This window comes from Dufourea novaeangliae, unplaced genomic scaffold, assembly GCF_001272555.1.
Source record: "Dufourea novaeangliae isolate 0120121106 unplaced genomic scaffold, ASM127255v1 scaffold343, whole genome shotgun sequence".
In the NCBI taxonomy this organism is placed as follows: Eukaryota; Metazoa; Arthropoda; class Insecta; order Hymenoptera; family Halictidae; genus Dufourea; species Dufourea novaeangliae.
Window position 1 is genome coordinate 327,587 of NW_015374236.1, and position 21,492 is coordinate 349,078.

Consider the following 21,492-nt stretch of genomic DNA (forward strand, 5'->3'; position numbering starts at 1 on the left):
GAGGCCAATACGAATTTCACGGTGGGTAAATACACCGAATACAATCGATTTTTCATGTTGCACGCATTACCATTCATAAAACATAATTTCTCTCCGAGACAATTAATGGAGATAGAAGCTTTATAGGCTAGCAGGCATAATCGCTCGAGTATCTTTTCCTTCGTCTCAATAATTTAGGTAACATTTTCGAAGACAATACGGTGAAACTGAGTAGTGCAACAACTGCAGAAGTTCGATTCTTCGAAATCGTAGATTTTCTAAGTCTTTAAACTGTAATACTGTGGTTCATTAGCGAGCAACTTCGCAACAGCGATCAGGAGTTACGAATCTATGCCGGTGTGTATGTGTGTATGTATGTATGTATGTATGTATGTGTGCAAAAGTTCAAAACAATTAACATGTTGCAACGGTTCCTGTAGAGAAAGTGTGTTTTATTGTTTCTTTTCAGACACCCACGAGCCACGGTATCCGCGAGGGCTTACACTACGGAGAAAAGACGACACAATATGGTGGAGGCACGATTGGAAACGAACAGTGCAATATCTTTGTACGTATCGACCGCGTTTTATCACAAAATCAAATGGTCATTCGAACGGACATAGGAACTCTAAACGATCATCACTGGCGAAGACGGGGGATAGTCATCGTCATCTTCGTGTTTTCGGTCGGTACGAGGACAATAATGGACACGCTTTTCAACTAATCGTAAATCGGTACCATGGATATTTCTATGCATCTCGCTATTATAATTCCTCTAACGAGACAAGTATATCGATTAAAATTCGCTAAACTAAAAGAACCAAATGACCTTGCGTTCTCGATCAAACCATACAGGCGTTCGCGGAACGACTTTGGAGAAAGAGGCTTCGACGTAGAAACTTTCGGAGTAATTTGGTACTGGCGAAAATTCGAGGGGAAGAAACAATAAAATGGACCATATGTATCATACATTTCTGCGCTTCACAGTGGCGCATTAATGTTCCGAAGGGTTCTGCTGAACAGTCATCCGAACGAAACTATAAATCGACATTCCTTCGACCGTTTCGGGGGAGGGGGGATTCATTCTACAATATTTCGGATCAGCTCCATTGATAAATACTCAACAACGGTTTAAAAGGTCATCTGTAATGTACTTCTCGGCAGTTCAAAATCGTTATTATGCATAGTACAATCACAATTTTCTAGTTCCAGAGCAAAACCTTTTTGGGTGACTTGAGATTTACAATGTTATCACTCGAAATGGAGGACTTTTAACACGACCTGTTACCTTCAATGGAATCGATCTCTAACCGAACCTATGAACACATGAGAGCGTGGATCAATTTTTCGTATATCGTTATCGAAGTCGATTGCTCATTTGAGAATATAAGATTTCAAGCGTAACGCTTTCAACAATTCTCTGGGTTGACGATTTATCGTGGAACTACCCATCTCTCGTTATGGAAAAACGTAAATTCCTGCCTCTCCTTTGTTCTGAAGTCTTCGAAAGCTCGAGAACATTTCACATTGAAATTCAATTATGTTCCGATTTGAATTTCCTGAAACTATCGAAATTGCTTCAGTGGCTTTCGGTTGAAGAGGAAATCAAACAAAGTCTACAGAACTCGACGAGCCTGAACACACGTCGATTCTCTCTCTGTGTCTGTGTGTGTGTGTGTGTGTGTGTGTGTGTGTGTCGTTAACCGTCTACGTGTGGTCAATGAACAATCACACTGGTCCTCGGTGAACATTGTGAACTGTCTTGCGCAAAAGAAAAAAGAACTTTCTCTGTATAAGAAATTCGTGCAAAAAAAAATAAATAAAAAAACAATCTGATTTTCGGAGAGTAAAACCTGGAAACTCGAGAAGAGACAACACCTCGTGCCCTAGAGAGATGAACCGTGTAATATATCAAAAATTGTAGAGCCCCAATTGCTTCGACCCTCGCAACGCCGTGAATAACAGAAAAAACAATCTTTCTTTCTCATTTTTTAACAGAAATACAATTTTGTTACAGGCAATTTAAAAAAAACAAGAGCATGTTTCAGTACAGCTTTTCTTTTCTTTTTTGGATCGTTACAATTTTACAAAAAGCACGGAAACCGATCGAGCCGGAACTCTTTTACGTACACTTAAATCGGGGAAAAAACAACGCTCCAAGAATCCGCTTTCACCTATGAACAGTGAATTTGAAAAAAAAAAAAAAAACATCCGCGACGCGTCGACTCAGTGCGTGACTAGTAACATGTGAAAATTGAAATAAACCAAGAATGGATCTGCAACAAGTCCCGACACCTATACAATAATTCGCTGCGTGATGCCGTTTAACGTCGACCTTCTTCAATCCCTTTTCGTGGTAGTTAACAAGATGGTTCGCTAAAAAGTAAAAAAGAAACTGTCGACCAACACGTAGGGTGATACTGTGCGCTACAGTGAATGAGCCAGCCATTCGCGTGTGTGTTTCAGATTAACTTTTTCTAACCGGATTAAATCTTTAGTTTATGCTCTCTAAAATAATACAATTGGTCTAAAATCAGCCGGTTCTTACGCGAAAGTATAGAGCGATTTGCCCTCGTTCATCGGTAAACTCGAAGACCAATTTTTCTTTTTTTTCTCACCCACAGACAACATCCTACCTTTGACTACATTTCTATATGACTGTATGCCTAACTATTATAACTCCCTACTACGTAACTAATTCTTAGATACTCGATCCTCCAATCGGTCTAATGTCTTCGTTGCATGATTAAAATACACTTCCGTGCCGATCAACAGAATTCCAGTTGTCCATTTCACTTGAAACTGCGCCAACAATTTTTTTCATTCGGTTGATCCGAAGCTTCACACGTTCATGGGAAGAACATTTTTGTCGCTCGATGGTGACTCGATGATTAAAAGCAGAGAATTCGTTGTCAAACGAAGAAACCGATTCCCGTCCAACGATTGTCAGAAAGCTGACAGTCTACATTCGTCGATGCGAAAACAGTCGTATAGTCGACGACTGTGGAACACGCTTTTGTCGCGATCATAAACATTTTGTCCTACCAGCTGGCAAAGAAACGTAGGTCAACAGAATTCTCCCTGAAACGTTTATTTCTGTACATTTGTACAGTTTATCTGTATTATATTTTTTATAGGCACAGAATCAATAGACCTAGAATGAATTCGAGGACAAATCGGTTTTTGACTCTATTCAAGCTTAAAATTTCGAGATCGCTGTAAAGCAGTCGGATTCTTTCTCGAATCGATAATAACAGAAAGTAAAAAAACTTTGGCAAAATAAACAACTAAAGCACGAGTTGAAAAATTCCGCTTTGTTTAATTTGCTTCTGCACCCTCCCTCTCTCTCTCTCTCTCTCTCTCTCTCTCTCTAGCTTCGATTACTTTTTTTTTCCAACGTGCCATCAACGGTATTAATGCTCTTTACGGCACCCGGCACTAATATTTGAAATCAAGTCTCTGTCTTATCAATAAAAACAGCCACATCCTTTGTATTTAAAATATAACATGTAATTGTGCACCGGCCACGCGAACTGAGTATGCTTCCTTTTCTAGAGATGCAACGTATGCTTTTTATTTCATTTCTGAGAGTAACTTTGAACTTAACAGTCGATTCAGTTCTCTTTTTTATGATAATCAATTCAACATTTTGTATAAATTATACATCGACCGCGTACATTTGTTGTGTGATGCTTGGAGCAACGAATGATGAAACGCACACGCGATATATATCCATGCATTACTAATTTAACAAAAGGAACTTGCGCAGATGTTACTATAAAAATATTTGTACATGTAATAACGTTCTCCATGTCCTCATCTTTGAAATATCGACAACTTATAAGTTTCGTTTCATAAATAATCAGAATTTTCATTCGTATTTTGTTGTTTCTTTGCTGCAAAGAAACGACATTGGATGATCCCCCAATAAATTAGTAATTAACGATAATAAACAACATCGCTTGCAATGACCTGAAGTTAAGTCACTTTTTTCTTCATCGGTGCCAATGGGACAAGAAAAGAACGTGTGTCCTGGTCGAGAACCCTACTCCGAGCAATTCATATTCATGTTTCTGCAATATATTTAGTACCGTTGAGAGGTGGGTATATCGTAAAAACTTGAACCAGATGAAACGACCGTACTCCATCGCGACTTTTCGCCGATTCACCATCAGTTTTAGAAACTATAGTACGGTATATTGGTCGCTTACAAAAAAAATGTGACGGCGACGAGGAAGCAGGGAAAAATATTCTCTCGATTCTTGTCGCTGATCGATAAGCAAAATTCTGCAATTGGCTGGATGGCAACGTGGCCGTGCATTCTGCGCATGCCGTTAACTCGGACTAGGAGTAAACGTTAACTTTCCCTTTTGCTCGCAGAAAAAACAAAATATTCGTGGGAGAACGCGTTAAGCGCGAGCGCACGACTTCATCGACAGTGTCATCACAGGTTACACGGTATCTTGCATCTGAATTAGCCGATTCGCTTCTTCCCTCTGGCCCATTCTATTCTCCACTATATGGGTTTAATCAGCATCCTAACCGAGGACCGACTGATGAGCATAGTATAATTCGAGTTTAGTACATATTCCCGATAAGCAAGAGCATAGCCATTATATATCGGTAAATACAACCTTAACGGACTACCTTAAGAACAGCTCCGTGAACTTCTCCGAGACAGTGGAAGGTATATATATATATATACATATATACCTCTCCCACTTTCATTTAACAGCGTATCGTAGTATCATTTCCATTCATTCCTAACGATTCTCAACGTCAAATCCGACATTCGTTTCTATATTATGTACATTGAGATAGAGACAGAGCGTCTGGTGCTCATTCCGTTACACCTTAGTGCACTGTATGTGTGTGTGTGTGTGTGTGTGTGTGTGTGTGTGTGTGTGTGTGTGTGTGTGTGTGCGTGTGTGCGCGCGCGCGCGCGTGCGTTCGTGTGTGTGCGCCTGTGTGTGTGTGTGTGTGTACTCCTGCGTGTATGATCGTTTTGTTATTCGAAACGCGGGACGTTCTTTTTGCTAGAACGAGTATCCTATCCCAAGGGGAGTAACGCACTTATACGTGTTAGCGATCGAGCAAGTGCCTCTGGTGCACTTACCCTTCTCGTTTCGAATCGATCACTTCTGGCCGTTAGACGACGCGTTGTTCTCCGTCTTGATCGTGACCGATTTGCTCTGCTCGGACGACTTTCCGATGGCGGCCGGCTGCCGATCTCTGGTAGCGTTCTGGGACTTGCTCACCTCTTGGGTTTTCGTGAACGAGCCGGAATTCTGTCTGCTTCGCGGTTGCTGTTTACTGAGATCTCGTTGGCTACTCGACGAGCCGGACGAACCGTCGTTTCGTCTCCTGGAATGGCCCAATCGTCCCGAGCCGAACGAACCGGCCCTATTGCGGAACTGTGACAGATTCACCGTGTCCACGCGTAATTTTTGCGCGGTGGGATTGTTCTCGGAACTCGAGGTTGGTAGTGTTACTGTGCTGGATCCGCCCGATAATCGACGAACTCGACTTGTCGGTGACGCGTTCCCGCCACCGGCACTCTCTGATACACTCCTGTTGCGCCGTTTCGCTGCTTGACATCGCGAATTCGCGGCGAATCCTTTGAGCATTTCGTTTATTTGCGGCTGAAATGTTAGAAACGTTCATCAGATTCAAACAATACGCAGAAAGATATGAAATAATCCCTCCAAGCAAAACGTTGTTCACTATACACAGTTCTATGAAAATTAATCGAATAAAGAACTCTTACCTCGACGACTCTGAAATCTTCGATGCTCTTGAACTTGGACAAATATTCCTGTAACTTCGGATCCACTTGCAGCTGACTGGCTTGCTTGTAATACTTTAGGAACGCCCAGAACTTTTCAAGGCCATACAGCTGACCTACAGTGACAAAACAAAATATCAATACCATATATTCTAAAATTCCAATCGTCTAGTAATGCATTTTAAAGGAAAAGACCTCTTACTATGCTGAATACCACACACGAGGCAACAGTACACCTCCTCGTGGTATTAACAGTACATTTCCTTTACTTTAGCACACATCAATCGTTTAGTCGTCGAGAAATGTAACATCTAAACAACCTCCTATGTGCACGCAATACGATCGTATATTGGATTCTTAATTAAATTTACTCACCGCTTTCGTAATCTCGTATTGTTTCGACCTGGAAGTCTTTGTAAAGGTGATGTCTGAACCTCTTTTCCAACCCGTAACTGTAAAATCGGAATGGTACGATTGAAATTCTCCCTCAAAAAGAACGACCAGAAACGGAAGAGTGTGTTCATTTCTTGAGATTGGCCGATTCCGAGTCTCTTGCGTTCTGAAACAGAACGGACATGACTGCAACTTCGCTGCTTTCAATGAAGTTAACATGTTACGGAAACGAAGTAAATTCTCAGATCCTCGTTTCTCTTCACGATTATTCCTCAGTCGGGAAAAGAAGACAAAATTAATAGATTCATCATGAAAGCTTCCTTTGATCCTGAAATCTAACCAGATCCTTGTACACTCATCTTACCTTTTAAGCAACGCGAGTGGTATTTGTGATACACTTGTTGCGTGAAACCGTTCTCTTTCAAAAGAGCGTGACTCGGGTGCTGGAAAGTAGGTAAAGATTGTGGTATGCTTCCATAGCTACTTGCTAGGTAACCTTCGTTAGGACTTGTTCCCGCGCTGCTTCTGAAATATGAAATATTTCATGATGCAGTGAGCATTAACATTATTTCGTTTTCATTGGTTTTATCCACGAATAATGCTGGTATACCCTGTAGAATAGGTGCGCGGTCGGTGCTCTCGGACATCCATGATCCAACCGACATGATGTTCAACAGGTGGATTGATACTGTGCCGTGTTTTCCTCTTTCGTGGTGTTCTTGGATCAACCGAGGGCTCGTCCTTTACCACGGCAAAGAAGCGGGGAACCACTCCTCTTCTACCATTTTTATTATTTTTTTGTTTATCGTTCCAGCGATTTCTGTCCGCCCTGCGATCCCTCCTCTCTTGACTGTCTGTAGTTGTTGGCATCTAATATTGAAAGAGACATATTAATGTCGCATGTTTCATAACTATGTAAACGGAACTGATCCGAAAGTGAAACGAAGTACCTGTGTTGGAAGCGATTGTGATACCTCGATGTCGTCTATCGTAGACGGAGGTGGAGGAGGAACTTCTGGATTGGATTTTTTGGGTGCTTTAGGCGCCATTTTTGCAAAATCTTCTTGACTAATCACATTGACCGTTTTGTAACTTCCAAGCGACGAAGAGGAACTGTACTGTAAAATGGCAAAACGTGTTAAATGTATTAATATTTGAACGTGTTATTCAATCCGGGGAGTATCGGTAAATGAACTTTTGAGTCTTACTCTTTGACCATCTTTCGTCCATATATCTTCCTCGTAGTAATACAACCCGTCGTTGATGGCTTGTTCGAGATCCTGAGTCATTTTCACTCTCGTTGTCCAATCACCCGTCCTATCATGACCCTCGTGTTTTGGAATCCGCGTTGTCGACATAGACACCGTTGTTTGCGTGAAGATTAAAAGTTTATTTAAATCCCTGTCTGACAATTCGTAATCTTCTTCGTCTTCGGACCTACGGAATTGATTCATCACTTTACAGATATTCGCCGAACTTGTTCTTGCTTGACACGAAAATAATCCTAACAGGATGATAAAAAATATGGTAATAACAACAAACCATTCAGAAAACGCATTATGTCGTCCGGTTGGAGGTGGCGTATCGAGTTCCTCGTCAAATTGAAAGTCTAACTCTTCCCTTTCTTCGCTTTTAACATTATCAACTTTCTCTTTCTCTTCGTTTCTCTCCTTATGTGACGGTTTCACCCTTCGCCTTACCTATTATGGTTTCATGAACTCGGTTATTACTTATCGCTAACAGTAATAACTTTCGAAATAGATCCACATTTTGAATGAATGTTTACGCTGAGGTTTCGAAAAAATTATAATGTAGTTAATCATTAACGACATCCTATTTACAGCTTTCGTTAAATTGCATCGCAATTCTTTATATCTCTAGGATAAAAAGATACGGTTCAATTTAAGATCTTGAACAACTTGTAAAAGCGGAAGTTTCTTCTGTGAATTAAAAAAAGAACGCGAAAATTTAAATTGCTAGTTGAAACTAAGATCCCACGAAAAACAAATTACCTCTTTCCATACGTTATCGCTCGACTTTTGCAATTCCCCGTTGACTTTTACCTCTGGGACTCGGCTTGGACTAGAACCCTTGACCGCCGCGGATGCTTTATCGTTTATCTTAGGGGACCCATTGTTTGTGCTCGAGGACATATCGTTACTCAACGACGCTGGAATGCATTTCACTTCGTCCGATCGTTCCTCGTTCTTCGTTGGATCACTACTTGCAGTGTTCGGTGCAACAGGCTCGTTGTTTTTGTTTGTCAATTCGTTCGGTATGAACTCCGGCACGTCAGGATTTAAATTGTCGCCTATCGACGAGGATACGCTTTCCGATTCGCTGATCCTTCCTACTCTCGAGACAACGTGGTTGGATTGAAGAACCCGTGGAACTGGGGGAATAGGAATCGTTGATAAGGGTCTGGCTGCGGGGCAAAAATCGGATTCGGACGTGGGGAATATTACTTCATTTTGGGATGGGTTCGGGTTGTCGGAGGATTCAGAAAAGATAGGATTTCCAGCTGAGTCTAAGATCGGCCACTTCAACGGGTCTGTATTCGTTCTGACCTGATAAATAAAATGACAATATCGTTTAACATTTTTATAAATTCTGTTTTGGTGCTAGAATGAAAAATTTGTATAATTTTACAGTAACTTAGTGTCTCAGCCAATAATTTCAATTTAATTTAGTTGAGCACAAATGAATTGTAAGGAGGCCTACTTTCAAACGCCATTCATCGGACTTAAGCCCTTATGGTGTCAGCGAATCCTCTTCTATATTTACTCTAGCACAAATCTTTTGTCCAATACACATAAAATGTAGATGGAATTACAACGATTCGTGCTACATTATAGTAATTAATACGAATTTAGTGTTACCTTGAATCCATCCACCAGTTCTAGTTTGTCGGACTCCATGATCGCTTCGATAACAAGGGCCACATCTGTCGTCAATGTTTGTACGCGATGAAAGGAAGCAATCAAGGTAATAGGTAAAAATCCTTGCGCGTCCATTTTTCGACGCAGGAAAAAGTCTCTTAAAAGATTCTCCTCGCTGAAGTAGTATTCTCTGCACAGTCACAAATTATACATGGATCAAGCAGGACTGAACTTGCGACTGATACCATTTGTCTTAAAGACGAATCTTTAAACTTACATTTGATTCCTTATGTATTCCTTGAGCGTCGTTGTGTCGTCTGCATTAATGAAATTTGTATTATTGAAATAAAATGTTCCCATGTAAGGCATCATGTAAGCTGGAAGTCCGTATTTATGCATCTGTAAACATATGCTTGTTTGAACGATGTGTTTTATACGCTTATAAATTTTTATATCGGAACGTTACAAAATTCAGGTCTACTTTCACTTCTCGTCAGGGGATATTCAGAGAGATTCCCATCAATGTTTCATCATTATTATTGCGTTTAATACGTTCAACAAACCTGATTCTATAATATTTAGCGTGACAAGTACAATCACCTGCATATAGTCTGCTGTGTAATTTAAGTAATCGTGGTCGTGCCTGTGCCTGAAACTACCCCTATAAACGCCTCTACCACCTCGTCCACCTCTGCCCCTGTAACTCCGTCCACCACGCCCACCTCTCGTACTGTATCCTGTCCTCTCATGCTCCCTATCTCTGTACGACTCTGTTTCTCCTAAAACCCAGACATTTAACCTTAATAATCAACAGGGAACAATACAATTTATACCTTTACACATTAGCAACAATTAAACATGCAACCACGCACCTTCTCCATTTTTTTCCCGTTGGTTGTGGTACTTTGGAGATCGTTCCCTCTTACTTCTATTCTTTGTTATATCTATTTCAAGAGGTACCCATTTCTGTTTACTCACTGCAACATTAAATGAACACACTGTTAAATATTTGTAATCTCTTCGAAACAAGATTAGAAAAGAAAAACAATTGCGAAGAAGGGAAATGTTTCTATCGCTCTTTCCAGACTTGTGGTATTCACGTGAATAAACCGTCGGTGATTACCTTTCTTCTTCTTTTCGCTGCCTTCGGTATGGTCGTCGCTGTCGTCTTGGCAGTGATTCTGCTCTTTGTTTTCTTTTCCTCTGTTCTCTATCGCTCCGCTACTTTCATTGGCGTTATTTGGCTCGACAACGCCGTTCTGCTTCTGTGTTGTCACAGCTGTCTTCTTCTGAACGAAAATATTCTTTAGTTACCGGTGCTTTCGAAAAAAAGGAAAAAAGGAAAAAAGGAAAAAGGAAAAAAGGAAAAAAGGAAAAAAGAAAAAAAAAACAAAAACCACCACGAAGAAGTCGCGTTATTATATATTAAAATTTTAGCGATAAATGAGACGACTGTGCGAATGCGACAAAATATCACGGACAACGAAATAAGTCCGCGACGGTGCCGTATTCGTCTTTAGTCTAGCACAATGACTACGCTCACATGTATTCAAGTATACTCTGTGAGTTCTAGCATTTGCAGTGATCTTTGTTCTTCCGTTTACGTGCTTAGACACGGAAGTGGCAAGAAAAATCCGACAACATGGGACACCCGATAACGATTGATCGGAGAGCAGCCGTGTCCGTTTATCGTATCGATAAAACAAAATCTCAGTTGCTTGAAGGACTAAAACGTAACTGCTACGAAAAACGATAAATAAATTTAACCCACCTCTCCTTGAGCGCCCAAGGTTGGCCAATCACCGATGTCCGAGAAGTCGCTCGCCTGTTAAACATACATACATACAATATGTATATGTACATATATGTACATGTATATTCGATGAATACAACGAAATTTTAATTAAGCTCCAGTAAATGATATAAAATACGGCAAAAGGAGGCTTGATGAAGTTATTTCACGAGAAAGTAAATTTACCACACAATGACACACCCACAGTGTACCCAAAGCTTACCGATAGTACACGAATCGAATACATTACATCGAAGAGCAGAGAACGCTTCAAACTGTGTACACAAACATTTATCTACAGAATCCCGGGGTTTACCTATGCCTGTAGTACTATGTACTAATATACGCCTGACGGCTTACGAATATGTAGTTATATTACGATACTATCGGTTTACAAGCGTAAAATTGAAAACCAAAAAAAAAGTATCCACGCACCTTTTGATTAAATTTTCTTCTGTCCTTTGTGGCTGTGACGATGGTCGGCTGAGTTACGGCGTTAATGCCATTTTCTGCAATACATCGTTAAAAAGAAAAACTTCGTTTACTAAGGAACAGTCGTACGTGTTTCATGATAATTTTTTAACGCCTGTCAATACTCCTTATCGCGGCGAATAAAGATTTTTGTAGCACACGCGCGTGTTCGGTTTTACGAATATCTTTTTGGCCGTGCTATTTTATTAACATCTACTGTTGCGATAAGGGGTGCTATTCGTGGACGAACAACTAAGGACAAAATAGAGAATTGTTTCCGATCGTTCATAGTACATGTAATTCGAGTGGTCCAAATGGAATGATACGGTAGGAAAGGGTTAATGTATGATTATTTAGAAGTTTTTCAAATACTCGAAAATATTCTTGCATTACTCGTTACCGACTGAAAGTCAACATCAATTATCAGTCCATTGACGTACAAGAATACATTAAAAAGAAAAACTTGAATATTTGATCGCGAAATAATGTTTGGTTTCTGCTAAACACCCAAGAATGTTTCGCTGGATATGCGCGACAGTGACGTCCGACGCCGAATACGAGAACACGAAATTAAAACTAATTTTAACCGCACGCACGCAATCATGCAAGAAAGGTAAACTTCAATTCAGTGTAATGACACAGTCCGTCCACTCTCCTCTCCTCCTGCAAGAATGTTCATGCAAACGACTCCGTTTACGTTACATAATGAGTCAAAGATTTTTTCAAATAACACGAAATTATACGCTCTTACGCAATTTATTTCGCCCTCTAAACATAAATTTTCATAATTTCACGGTACGTTGCTTGTAGCAACAGAAACGTTTCACATTTATCCAATCCGTATTGGATCGGACGTTTGTTCTTTGATCGCCGCTTAGGCCTTATTTTTATGTATTCTTTTTTCTTTCTTTTACGGTATATACTCTTGAAAATCGTTTCACCGAGTTCGTCGATCGAACATACACGTTGGCACGATCAGCAATTTCGCGAAATGTTTCCACAAACAATTCGGGAAATCACCGTTAATTTCTTTCTTTTCTATAAATAATCAATGCAGCCCGCGTTAAAAGCGAACAGCTCTACTCTAACCGCAACGCGTTACGCAAGTGATACAGCCGTAGATTTGCTCGTTGACCCCTTTTCATTCGAGTCAATCTTTCGTCCGCTTCAGAAACACAAATCACCGCGAAAGCGAAAGTAACCTGCCACCGTGTACGATCCTTGTGTTACAGGTCTTGATTATCGTCAAACGCGAACAACTCGAACCGTAGGAAAAGTTGCTGACAATTAACTCCGAACAACCACACGGCTGCGTAACGCGATACTATGACAGAAGCAACTACAGGTGTGTGTGTGTGTGTGTGTGTGTGTGTGTGTGCACCACTATATGTTTCCCGCGTTAAAATTAGACCGATTTGCTTTCTTTTTCCGTTTTATAACCTTATATCATTAAGCAAAACGTAAACTTCTTACAAGCAGGAAATGAATCTTTTCTATGACACGCAGTTTTCTATAAAACCTTCTAACGATTCTTTGAGAATCTGAGCCACCGCGAAACAAAACAAAAAAGATAAAAAAAAATAGTCAGCGTTAAGCTGCGCAACAAGTTATTTTACTGTCACCTTTGCCGGGGAAGGCAAAAACATTCTGCTCGAAGCAACACCTATCCCTTCTAGCCATGACCTAAACATTTCAAGCTCCAGTTATATACCCCCGAGAGCATAGAAAAAGAATCGCGAAAAAACATCTCGAACGTATTGTTGTTTTTTTTGTGTATTCTGGTTGACGAAACCCTGGTTCGAGTTTTCACGCATTATTTGTCGCGTGAGCTATCTCGGAGCATTATCGTTGTTGGCAGGTCGAGCTACCCGATTCTGTCTTGCAGCCAAGTCGATTCAGGGGGTGGGGGTCTCTACGCCTGAATAATAGCGACACATTAACCCGAACGTATTCGTTGTCAACAATCGTCAGCCCGTAAACAGTAAACAATATTGTTTTGTTGCTCCCCCGGGAGCATCACTCGTTAAATTTCATTAAAAAAAAATATAATCTAATCGGCTGTTATGTTTTTTAGAAAGTATACTTTTTTTCCGTTCTATGTTTGCCTTTTTATTATCGGGTTGAAATACTTTTCGTGGGAGAAAATAGGAACTCACGTTGTACGGCTCCGAATTTAATTCTGTTGATCTTCATCGTACACGTCCTCCGGATTTCCTCTCACTGGAAATTCACCTCGCGATGATCGGGCGCGTGAAAAGATACGCGCCCGGCTTTTACATAACGTTCGCGTAAAAAGTGCACACACGCGTAAGCCGATACTAACTACTTTACGCGGCGAACGGCAAGTAGAAAGAAAGAGAGAAACATAACGATCCCGTTCGAGAAACGCGCGCGTTCGTTTACCACTCGACGATCAAATTATTTATCGTTGCTTTTTCAAGCAGCAACCTTCGGGGCGGTGCAACAGGTGTGCCCGTATACTATTTCTCTACCGTTCGCTGCGTCCCTATGCGTTTTTATCGTGTCCGATTGAAAAGGGGCTGATACCGTTATACATCGAAGCTACGATCGAATACACTAAACCGAACGAATGGTAACGCGCAGACGGAACGAGTATGTTAAAAAAAAAAAAAAGATTGAAAAGTGCCGCGAAATGCTTTCTCGCGATTTATTTATTACGATTAAAAGTTGCGTAAAGTTCTCGCGTCGTATGCTATACAGTGGTTCAAACTTTCCGTCTACGGTGATGGATAACAGACACGCGTAAAACTGGTGAGTACGTTCTAATGGTCACGTTAATTACCCCGACGGAACTAATGCAGAACTAATTTTATGGTTGGCGCGCCGGTAGAAGGCACGCGGAATCGTCGAACGGAACGACAGCGCGAAGAATATTTCCCAAACTTCGGAACAGAGATCTTTCTCAGATACTGAACAGTATTATTTGCGATTCTACGCAACGAAATACAATGGATCCACACGCGTTGCAAAGTTCTCGAACACTGTTTCTCTATTGCTGACCGCCCAAACATGCGTCGTTTTCTTTTTTTTTAACAAACAAAGCGACGAGGAGCTCTCGCCGGTCGGTTCCACGGCTGCAGCTCGAAAGTCGGCACTGCACTGAGCCGCCTGGCAAAAAGGGAGAATCGAAGAAGGCTTGCAGCAGCGACTATGCACGGTAAATGCCCGCAGCTGCTTCGCCGTCCTTTGAGGTGCAAGCAGCATTAAATGCAACTTCGATCGGATCACCTTCCTATTGGGACTCTCTTTATTGTCGATAGGTTCGGGGAAAATCCGTTACCGGCCGTAACGTTTATGCGAATGATTTTATCGTGGTTAAACGTAATCAGAAAATACCGCACAAAAAAAAATATAACGTACCGAATACAGTGTATGAAACACTGAATAGCATTTACTAAGAAGTATAATTCGGTAAAGTAACAGTACATTGAATGTTTTACCGGTATTTGTCGAAATACTTAAATTTAATTGTTCATCATTTTGTGTCTAATACTCTCATGCCCCAATTCCCGCTTAATCCCGCCAAATAATTACTACGGCTTACATCGATATGCCATGTCAAAGTAACTAATAGAATGAAGTCTCGTTGGTAATTAAAATTAGCGCTGCGCGTTCTTTGAAATGTCATTGCTATGGGGTATGGTATACGATTATGAGCTGTGTATCGATACTCTTGTCGAGCAACACCCAGCATGTTTCTTTGCAATTTAATGCACGTCTGACAGTGCTCGCGAAGGGAATCGAGAACAGATCGTATCGAAATGACGATACACGTGAAATATGCATTTGAAACATAGAGCATCGGCTACGAGAGACGACGAATCACATCATCCCTCTTCATTTCGAAACATTCGTATAGAATATTCCCGTGAGGTCGTAAACACTTAAGCGTTCAACAAACAAAAAATGTTGAATATTTTTATCATAGTCGCTATCGTGATTAACACGATTGATACCGTTAAACAGCACTGCAAACAAAGTCTGAAATTTTCGAGTTGAAAACACACACGAGAAATCTCAGTGTCATCCACGTGGATAGGTAACCAAGCAGAGATGTTGATGGCAACCGATTTGTCGCGGTATGTTATATCGATAACCAACCAGGGGTACAATGTTACACGTACGCGCGCGTCTAATGGATTCCGGCCCATTCAATACATAAATTAGGTAGCCGTAGGATCGAATATCGTAAGTGCCGTGTGTTGGAACCCACGGAGACGTTCAGCCGAGGAAAACTCGTTTAGTAGCGATGTTACAGGCTCGTAAACAGAGAATCGTTCGAAGAGTATTTAAAAAGCGTATGACAAAAAAATCAACGACCAAGTACCCGAATTTGTATAAACAAATCTCGCGGTGAAACATCCTGGGCCGAAGTACGGATTTGTTAAATTAACGAGAGAAAACAACAACGCTGCGAACGACCGAGACACTAGGTTCGTGTAACTTTAAACATGAATATTTTAAGCGCTCATCAGTATTCTACCGTCTATCTTCGTATAGTTTACCGTGTATCGGGTACGAAAGGAGGAAAAAAAGAAAGACGAAATGATCTTGACACTTCGGTTTTTACTGTTTCTACTCTGGTTCGAAATACCCGCTCTCGACGCGCGTATACGGTTGGAAAAGCATTCATTGGCCTTTACGATTCTACTTTTATCGAGGGTAGAAGGCCTACGGCTTGGAACAGGTTGCCTCTCACCACTCTCACTTTCTGCGACACATTTCGACGTGTAACGAACGTTGGGATAATCAGAGGATCCATAACTGGAACTTTTTACAACGGGTGTGCCAGACAACTAGTTTTTCTTTCTTCTGCATTAAATCCAACCGGTATGCAAACAATGAAATAAAAATGGGGCGGTGAATATATTCAAAGCAATTTTCAAAGGGTTCAAGTTGTATCATTGAAGATCTTAGACGGATCGGTAAATCGAAAAAGGATTGCTTTGGAACAGGTATCGATTTCCTAGAGTCACGCAGCTATTGCACACGATCGGTGTGTTGCTGTTCATCGATTAGACGCTGCACCGGAGGAATTCGAGAGTGAATGTCTGGATTACAGCGAAGAACGTAATGCAGTTACGAGGCGCAGGGTAATTGCATCACGTGCCTCGACCCACTGTCGATCGCTTAGAAAGAGTATCAATGTCGTTGCCCTCGACGTTTTTTTCTGTTTTTTTTTTCTTTTTTACGTGTTAAGTGAATAATTGTACCGATCCACGTGACATTAAGCAATTTAATGGTCATAGATGTTGTTAGACGGAAAGTAAAAAGATTGTAACTGAAAATAAGAAGAATTCGATATAAAATGATAAATTGACGATAATAGTAGTAAAAGAAAAGTAATGGTTCTTCGATCGAATACTTTATTCGAACTGAATCAATTCAGTTTCCGATACCTTACCGACCAGTCTTCTATACATATAGCATGCCCAAGAGGAAACTCGAACCCTTCTATTTTTCTTCTCGCGCATTTTTGTTCTCGAACCGAAATTCCAAAAAGGTTTTACGCTTTTTTTTTCATCGTATGCATAACACTAAACATAGTAGATTCGAACATTTATCCTAGGCTTCTACTTAACTTCCCTCTCACCTAATACAAAGCGGCGCTTCGGAACTTGCTCGATGTCTTGTGTTTAGGCCGAGAGAGATACTGGCCTACATAAATAAACGACTGACAAAAAAAGTCTTGATAAACCATATAATTCTTTAAGAATAAAAATTCCTTGAAATTCATGAAAGAAGAAAGTACTAGCCGAAGGAAGTTGGCTGAATATTACTTAAAATAACACTGGATCGCGTTGCTACTTCCTAAACATGGACGCAGAGCAGAATCATGTATGTATACCACGTGGTCGAAACCGAAGAGACACTGCTCGGAGGGATTATTATTAAAGAACGCGCTGGATCCGCGTTGCTATTCCATAAATATGGCGGAACTCGTGTCGGGACGCGTGGCCGAAAATTTCACGAGGTCAGAGTTATCGCGGAGAATTGATAAAGAAAACCGGATCGTGTTACTGTTTTTCTAAACATGGCCGAACACGGTTATCGAACCACGTGTTCGAAAGTTTTACGGAGCAGAGAAAGGGCCGCGCGCGCCTCGAGAAGGAGATCAAACTGTTCGTTATGCAAATAGAGAGGGGAAAAGACTACATATAGGTGACGTGTTTAAGGCTTGATTGCCAGCACGGTTCATTTCTTTGCCACGTGTACCGAAAACTCGTTGCCGATCCACAGATAAGACGATCGAATCGGGACGTACCCGAATTCCCTATTATTATCGTCGTAACGATCAAACACCTGGACAACAGGCGCGTGTAGAATCTGCTCGTGTTCGCACAGCGAGCCGTCCGCAGTTCTTTCTGTCAATAATATGATAGCTGAACAAACTTCTCGAAGTGTTCGTGTCGCGTGAAAAAAGAGGGGGACATTTAACGAATTAATTTTGTTCCTTCGTAATTTCGATCGAGTACAAAAAGTAACAGTAAAGAATGTTTAATATTATACATATATGTATATTATGTACACGATTAATCTACTTTATCAATCTGTTCGCGCTTATGTAAAATTTCAACAGAACTTCCTCTACGTGCGTATATATATTTTTTTAACGCGCCTGAAAACCGTCACGACGGCATTATTAGAGGCGAAGTCTCGAATAAAGTTTATTTCGAAACATGAAACCGTTAACGCGTGGTATTTTATATTACATTGGTTATCAAAAGTTTTTTCTGATACAGTTCAAAATATATCGTATTCCGAGTTTCGTAATATGTATCTCACCTAATACAGACCTCCCACACTGTTCGCAGACGGGTACTAATTCCGCTCTTTTAGAAACTTAGCAACTATACGCAATCTGTAAAAAGAAATGCGTTTTATAAATGCAATTACTCGCTGGAAATGTTCAATACAGCTACAACACTTTCTATCATTGCGCAATGATTATCAGTGGAAATTAATCGTGTACAATAATATTTTTTCTTTTCCGTTACAATTATCGAGTTCTTTTCCCTGTACACGCGATTGTTAAACCAACTTTAACTTAGCCTTCTGCTGTACAGGTGTGAAGTTTACTCTAGAGTATATATATTTTTCAGATGTATTACATAATACTGACAGCGAAATAGATAAAGCAAACTAAGGCGAGTGTCGTGAAAGTTAACTTGAAAATAATAAAGTTTCACAACAACGCCGAATGTGAAATATATTGTAAATAAAAATTCATTATTTTCTGTTACCAGAAAAACCTTCTAAACTGTATGACAACACCTAAGTATTGTTATGTATTAAATTATTGTGTAATATTCGTTGAGTAAGTTTCCGCTGACCCCCCAATATTACATCCATATCAGCAGTACCTTTGAAGACAGTAGGATCCATATTCTTGATATTGATAAGAGGCTCTCTTTCATCATACGTACAAAGTACAAGGCCAGTTTGATAGAAAACCCATGAAATAGAAGTACTTAAAAACTTATGAACCCTTATGCTTATTCCGTACCTATACATTTAACATTCGGACATTTAAACATTATATTTGTTATACATGTTGAATACATGGAAATATGCACCTTATCGGGTATTTTTTTCAGAGTAAAAGCATGTAATAATTCTCTAACAAAACATGACCAATATTGTATTTTTCTATGCATACTGCATATGTAAATTTGACTTGTAACAGACTTAACAGCGAATGCTACAAGGTTACAAAATTTTATGCACCCGTTGTATGAAACTTTAATCTTTTATGGATCATTATAACAGTAATACATATTAGGAAAGATAAAAATGCACTTTTAAACGTAATAAAAACAGTGAATTTTATGCCCAAGAAAAAGAATATAAAAGCACTGTACATAGGAAATCTGCAGAATATTTGTTGAAATTGTTTTTGCAAAAACTTGTATTAAAGATGAAAATCAACACTTACCAATTATTTCTTGCTGTTGCGGTTGTAGTACCCTCTTTTCTTTTTCACTCGGCTTCTCTACAATTGGTAAACTTGGAGGGGGTACAGGGTTTACAGGATTCGAAGGTGCTGTTTGCGCAGTGGGTTTACTTTTGGTCCAAGGATTAATTGTAGGTAAAGGAGCTTCTACATATTTAACTGGTGGTTGAGTTTGAACTTCCAATTCCATTTCTGTTTCTTCCCTATCTTTTAGAACTTCCTTACTTCCAGCAACATGATCAGGTCCGATTCTATCTCCACGATCTCGTTGCTCCTTAAGAGATCTCTCATTACTTCCATTATGTCCACGAAGTGGATGCCTGTGTTCTCTATGTCTATGTCGTTCTCTGTGCTCTCTGTGTTGTTCCCGTAATTTTTCCTTTCTCCTAGCACTCTTTGGTGCTACTGTTTGAAACTCTCCGTCGCTTCCCACGTTGCCATTCGTCTGTTCCCTTTCAGGAACATCTTCCTGTCTATGCTGTACCGGCTCTTCCTTCTGTACAACTGGTTGGTGCTGTTCAGCAGATGACAGTTCGTTTCCATAAGGCTTGTTCTGTGGATTGAATCTCCTTCCACTCCTCTGATAAGACTTGCCCATGGCAATCAGATTTTGAGAAACAATGCGATCCTTGATCGGCATAGATTGTTGAACCACTTGACCACTAATGTTCTCCTTGTTATTATCCTTGGTACTAGAAGGCCGGTTATCGGTTCCACTTTTGGGGTTCAGGATACTTGCGTAAGAGACCCCGGGGCCCTCCTCTCTCTCGGTACTTCCCTGAGCGCCGCTGGATACCTTCGCCGCCATTTTGAACGGTACGCGCCGAAAGACAAAAACACGAGGTCCCGGAACACGAGGGATCTGACTCGAAAAGTTTCTTTACAGGAGGATGCTTCCTCTCAGGCAAAACAAGGAGTCCTGAGACAGATCGAGCACCCCCGGACACATTAATTCTCCGGTGTAGCTTCGTCGCAAGATTGAATGTTTCGAGAGGTTTCGTGCGTCGATTCGGCTTTAAAGCACCAATCTAGGGACATCCCCCGCGTCGTGGTCCGGATACATGTCTCCCTGGAGTCCGTGCAGTGTCACACGTACACGTTCAATTTTTTAGAGAAAGTCTGCGACACACTCGTCGATTTGCAACCGTTGGTCCTTCTAACGGCGCAAGAGAACGCCCACTTAAGGGGCTCGTCACGAGGGATCGCTCTTTCCAGAAGGCGCGGCGTGCACACACGCGGTCGTTACCGATTAATATTCGAAATATGTTCACCTCTTCTCTACGCGTGTCCAAATTCTCTCGAGATTCGATAAATAGGAAGAATAAGCGGATTAGCGATACAAGTGTTGCGTTTAATGATACAGTCAATCACGTTCGAAGAACTTAGAACACACGAGGCGCGACGAGGTTGCGTGGTTAAGAACACGCTGACTCGGCGATTTCACGAGGCGAGCGGAAACTAACCGGCACGAGGAAGTTATTGAACAACGATGATTTGATGTACCTTTATCTGGATGAAATGTTGACTATTAAACGCACGCGACTATGGGACGTGCAATGTGCGGCGAAGGGAGCAGACAACCAGAGTATGTACACCTCTTTGGTGCGAGTAATTTATCTTCGTCGTGGATCTCCTTTACAATTCCTGATTCTTCCTCCCGCTTTACTTTTTCTACGGACCGAGAAATTTTATCACAACCGCAACGAGATCAGGAGCTACGTTTCCAATGTCACGTTACCACGGATTACGTAAACACGACATTTTCGGCGATCTTTTTCCACGGAAAAACGGTCCGCAAAACACATGTGGCCAACGCTGGCTCTTGGCCTTTACGCGAGCGGCTATGAAGCTTCCGGTTTGATCGATTCTCCCTTCACGTTCACAGGTAGCGCCACTTTATTTCCTCTTTCACAAATACCCGCGTAATTTAAATCTGTACTTGTACCGCATCTTAGATTCGATTTCTGTACTTTGTTTCAGAAATATTGCTTCCACCGACTCTAATAAAGGTGTGTAACGAACTAAATTAGCGCCTTTTAATGAAAGAATTCGGTAAATCGTTAAATTAAAACAATTAACAGAGCACAAGTATGAATACCGAATATACCTTCTCCTCAAATGTAACACGTTAAAAAGTCAAACAATTATCTAATTATTGCACAATTTTTATTGTATAATTTTTTACAGACTATATTACAATTTATTTGCACTTCATAGA

At 40.8% G+C, this 21,492-nt stretch overlaps 1 protein-coding gene across 1 annotated transcript; it reads right to left on the reverse strand.

Annotated features, from left to right (window-relative positions):
- Nucleotides 1–4,933: 4,933 nt before the first annotated feature.
- LOC107192472 (la-related protein 1) lies at nucleotides 4,934–21,124 on the reverse strand. Its single transcript, XM_015581731.1, is given in 18 exon segments — nucleotides 4,934–5,621; nucleotides 5,747–5,880; nucleotides 6,140–6,230; nucleotides 6,232–6,323; nucleotides 6,522–6,682; nucleotides 6,768–7,027; nucleotides 7,108–7,275; nucleotides 7,366–7,594; nucleotides 7,700–7,857; nucleotides 8,170–8,724; nucleotides 9,037–9,226; nucleotides 9,314–9,435; nucleotides 9,637–9,815; nucleotides 9,909–10,013; nucleotides 10,160–10,325; nucleotides 10,808–10,861; nucleotides 11,264–11,337; nucleotides 19,257–21,124. Coding segments are annotated over 18 exon segments (4,071 nt in total). The 5' UTR covers nucleotides 20,083–21,124; the 3' UTR covers nucleotides 4,934–5,114.
- Between the last annotated feature and the right edge of the window lie 368 nt (nucleotides 21,125–21,492).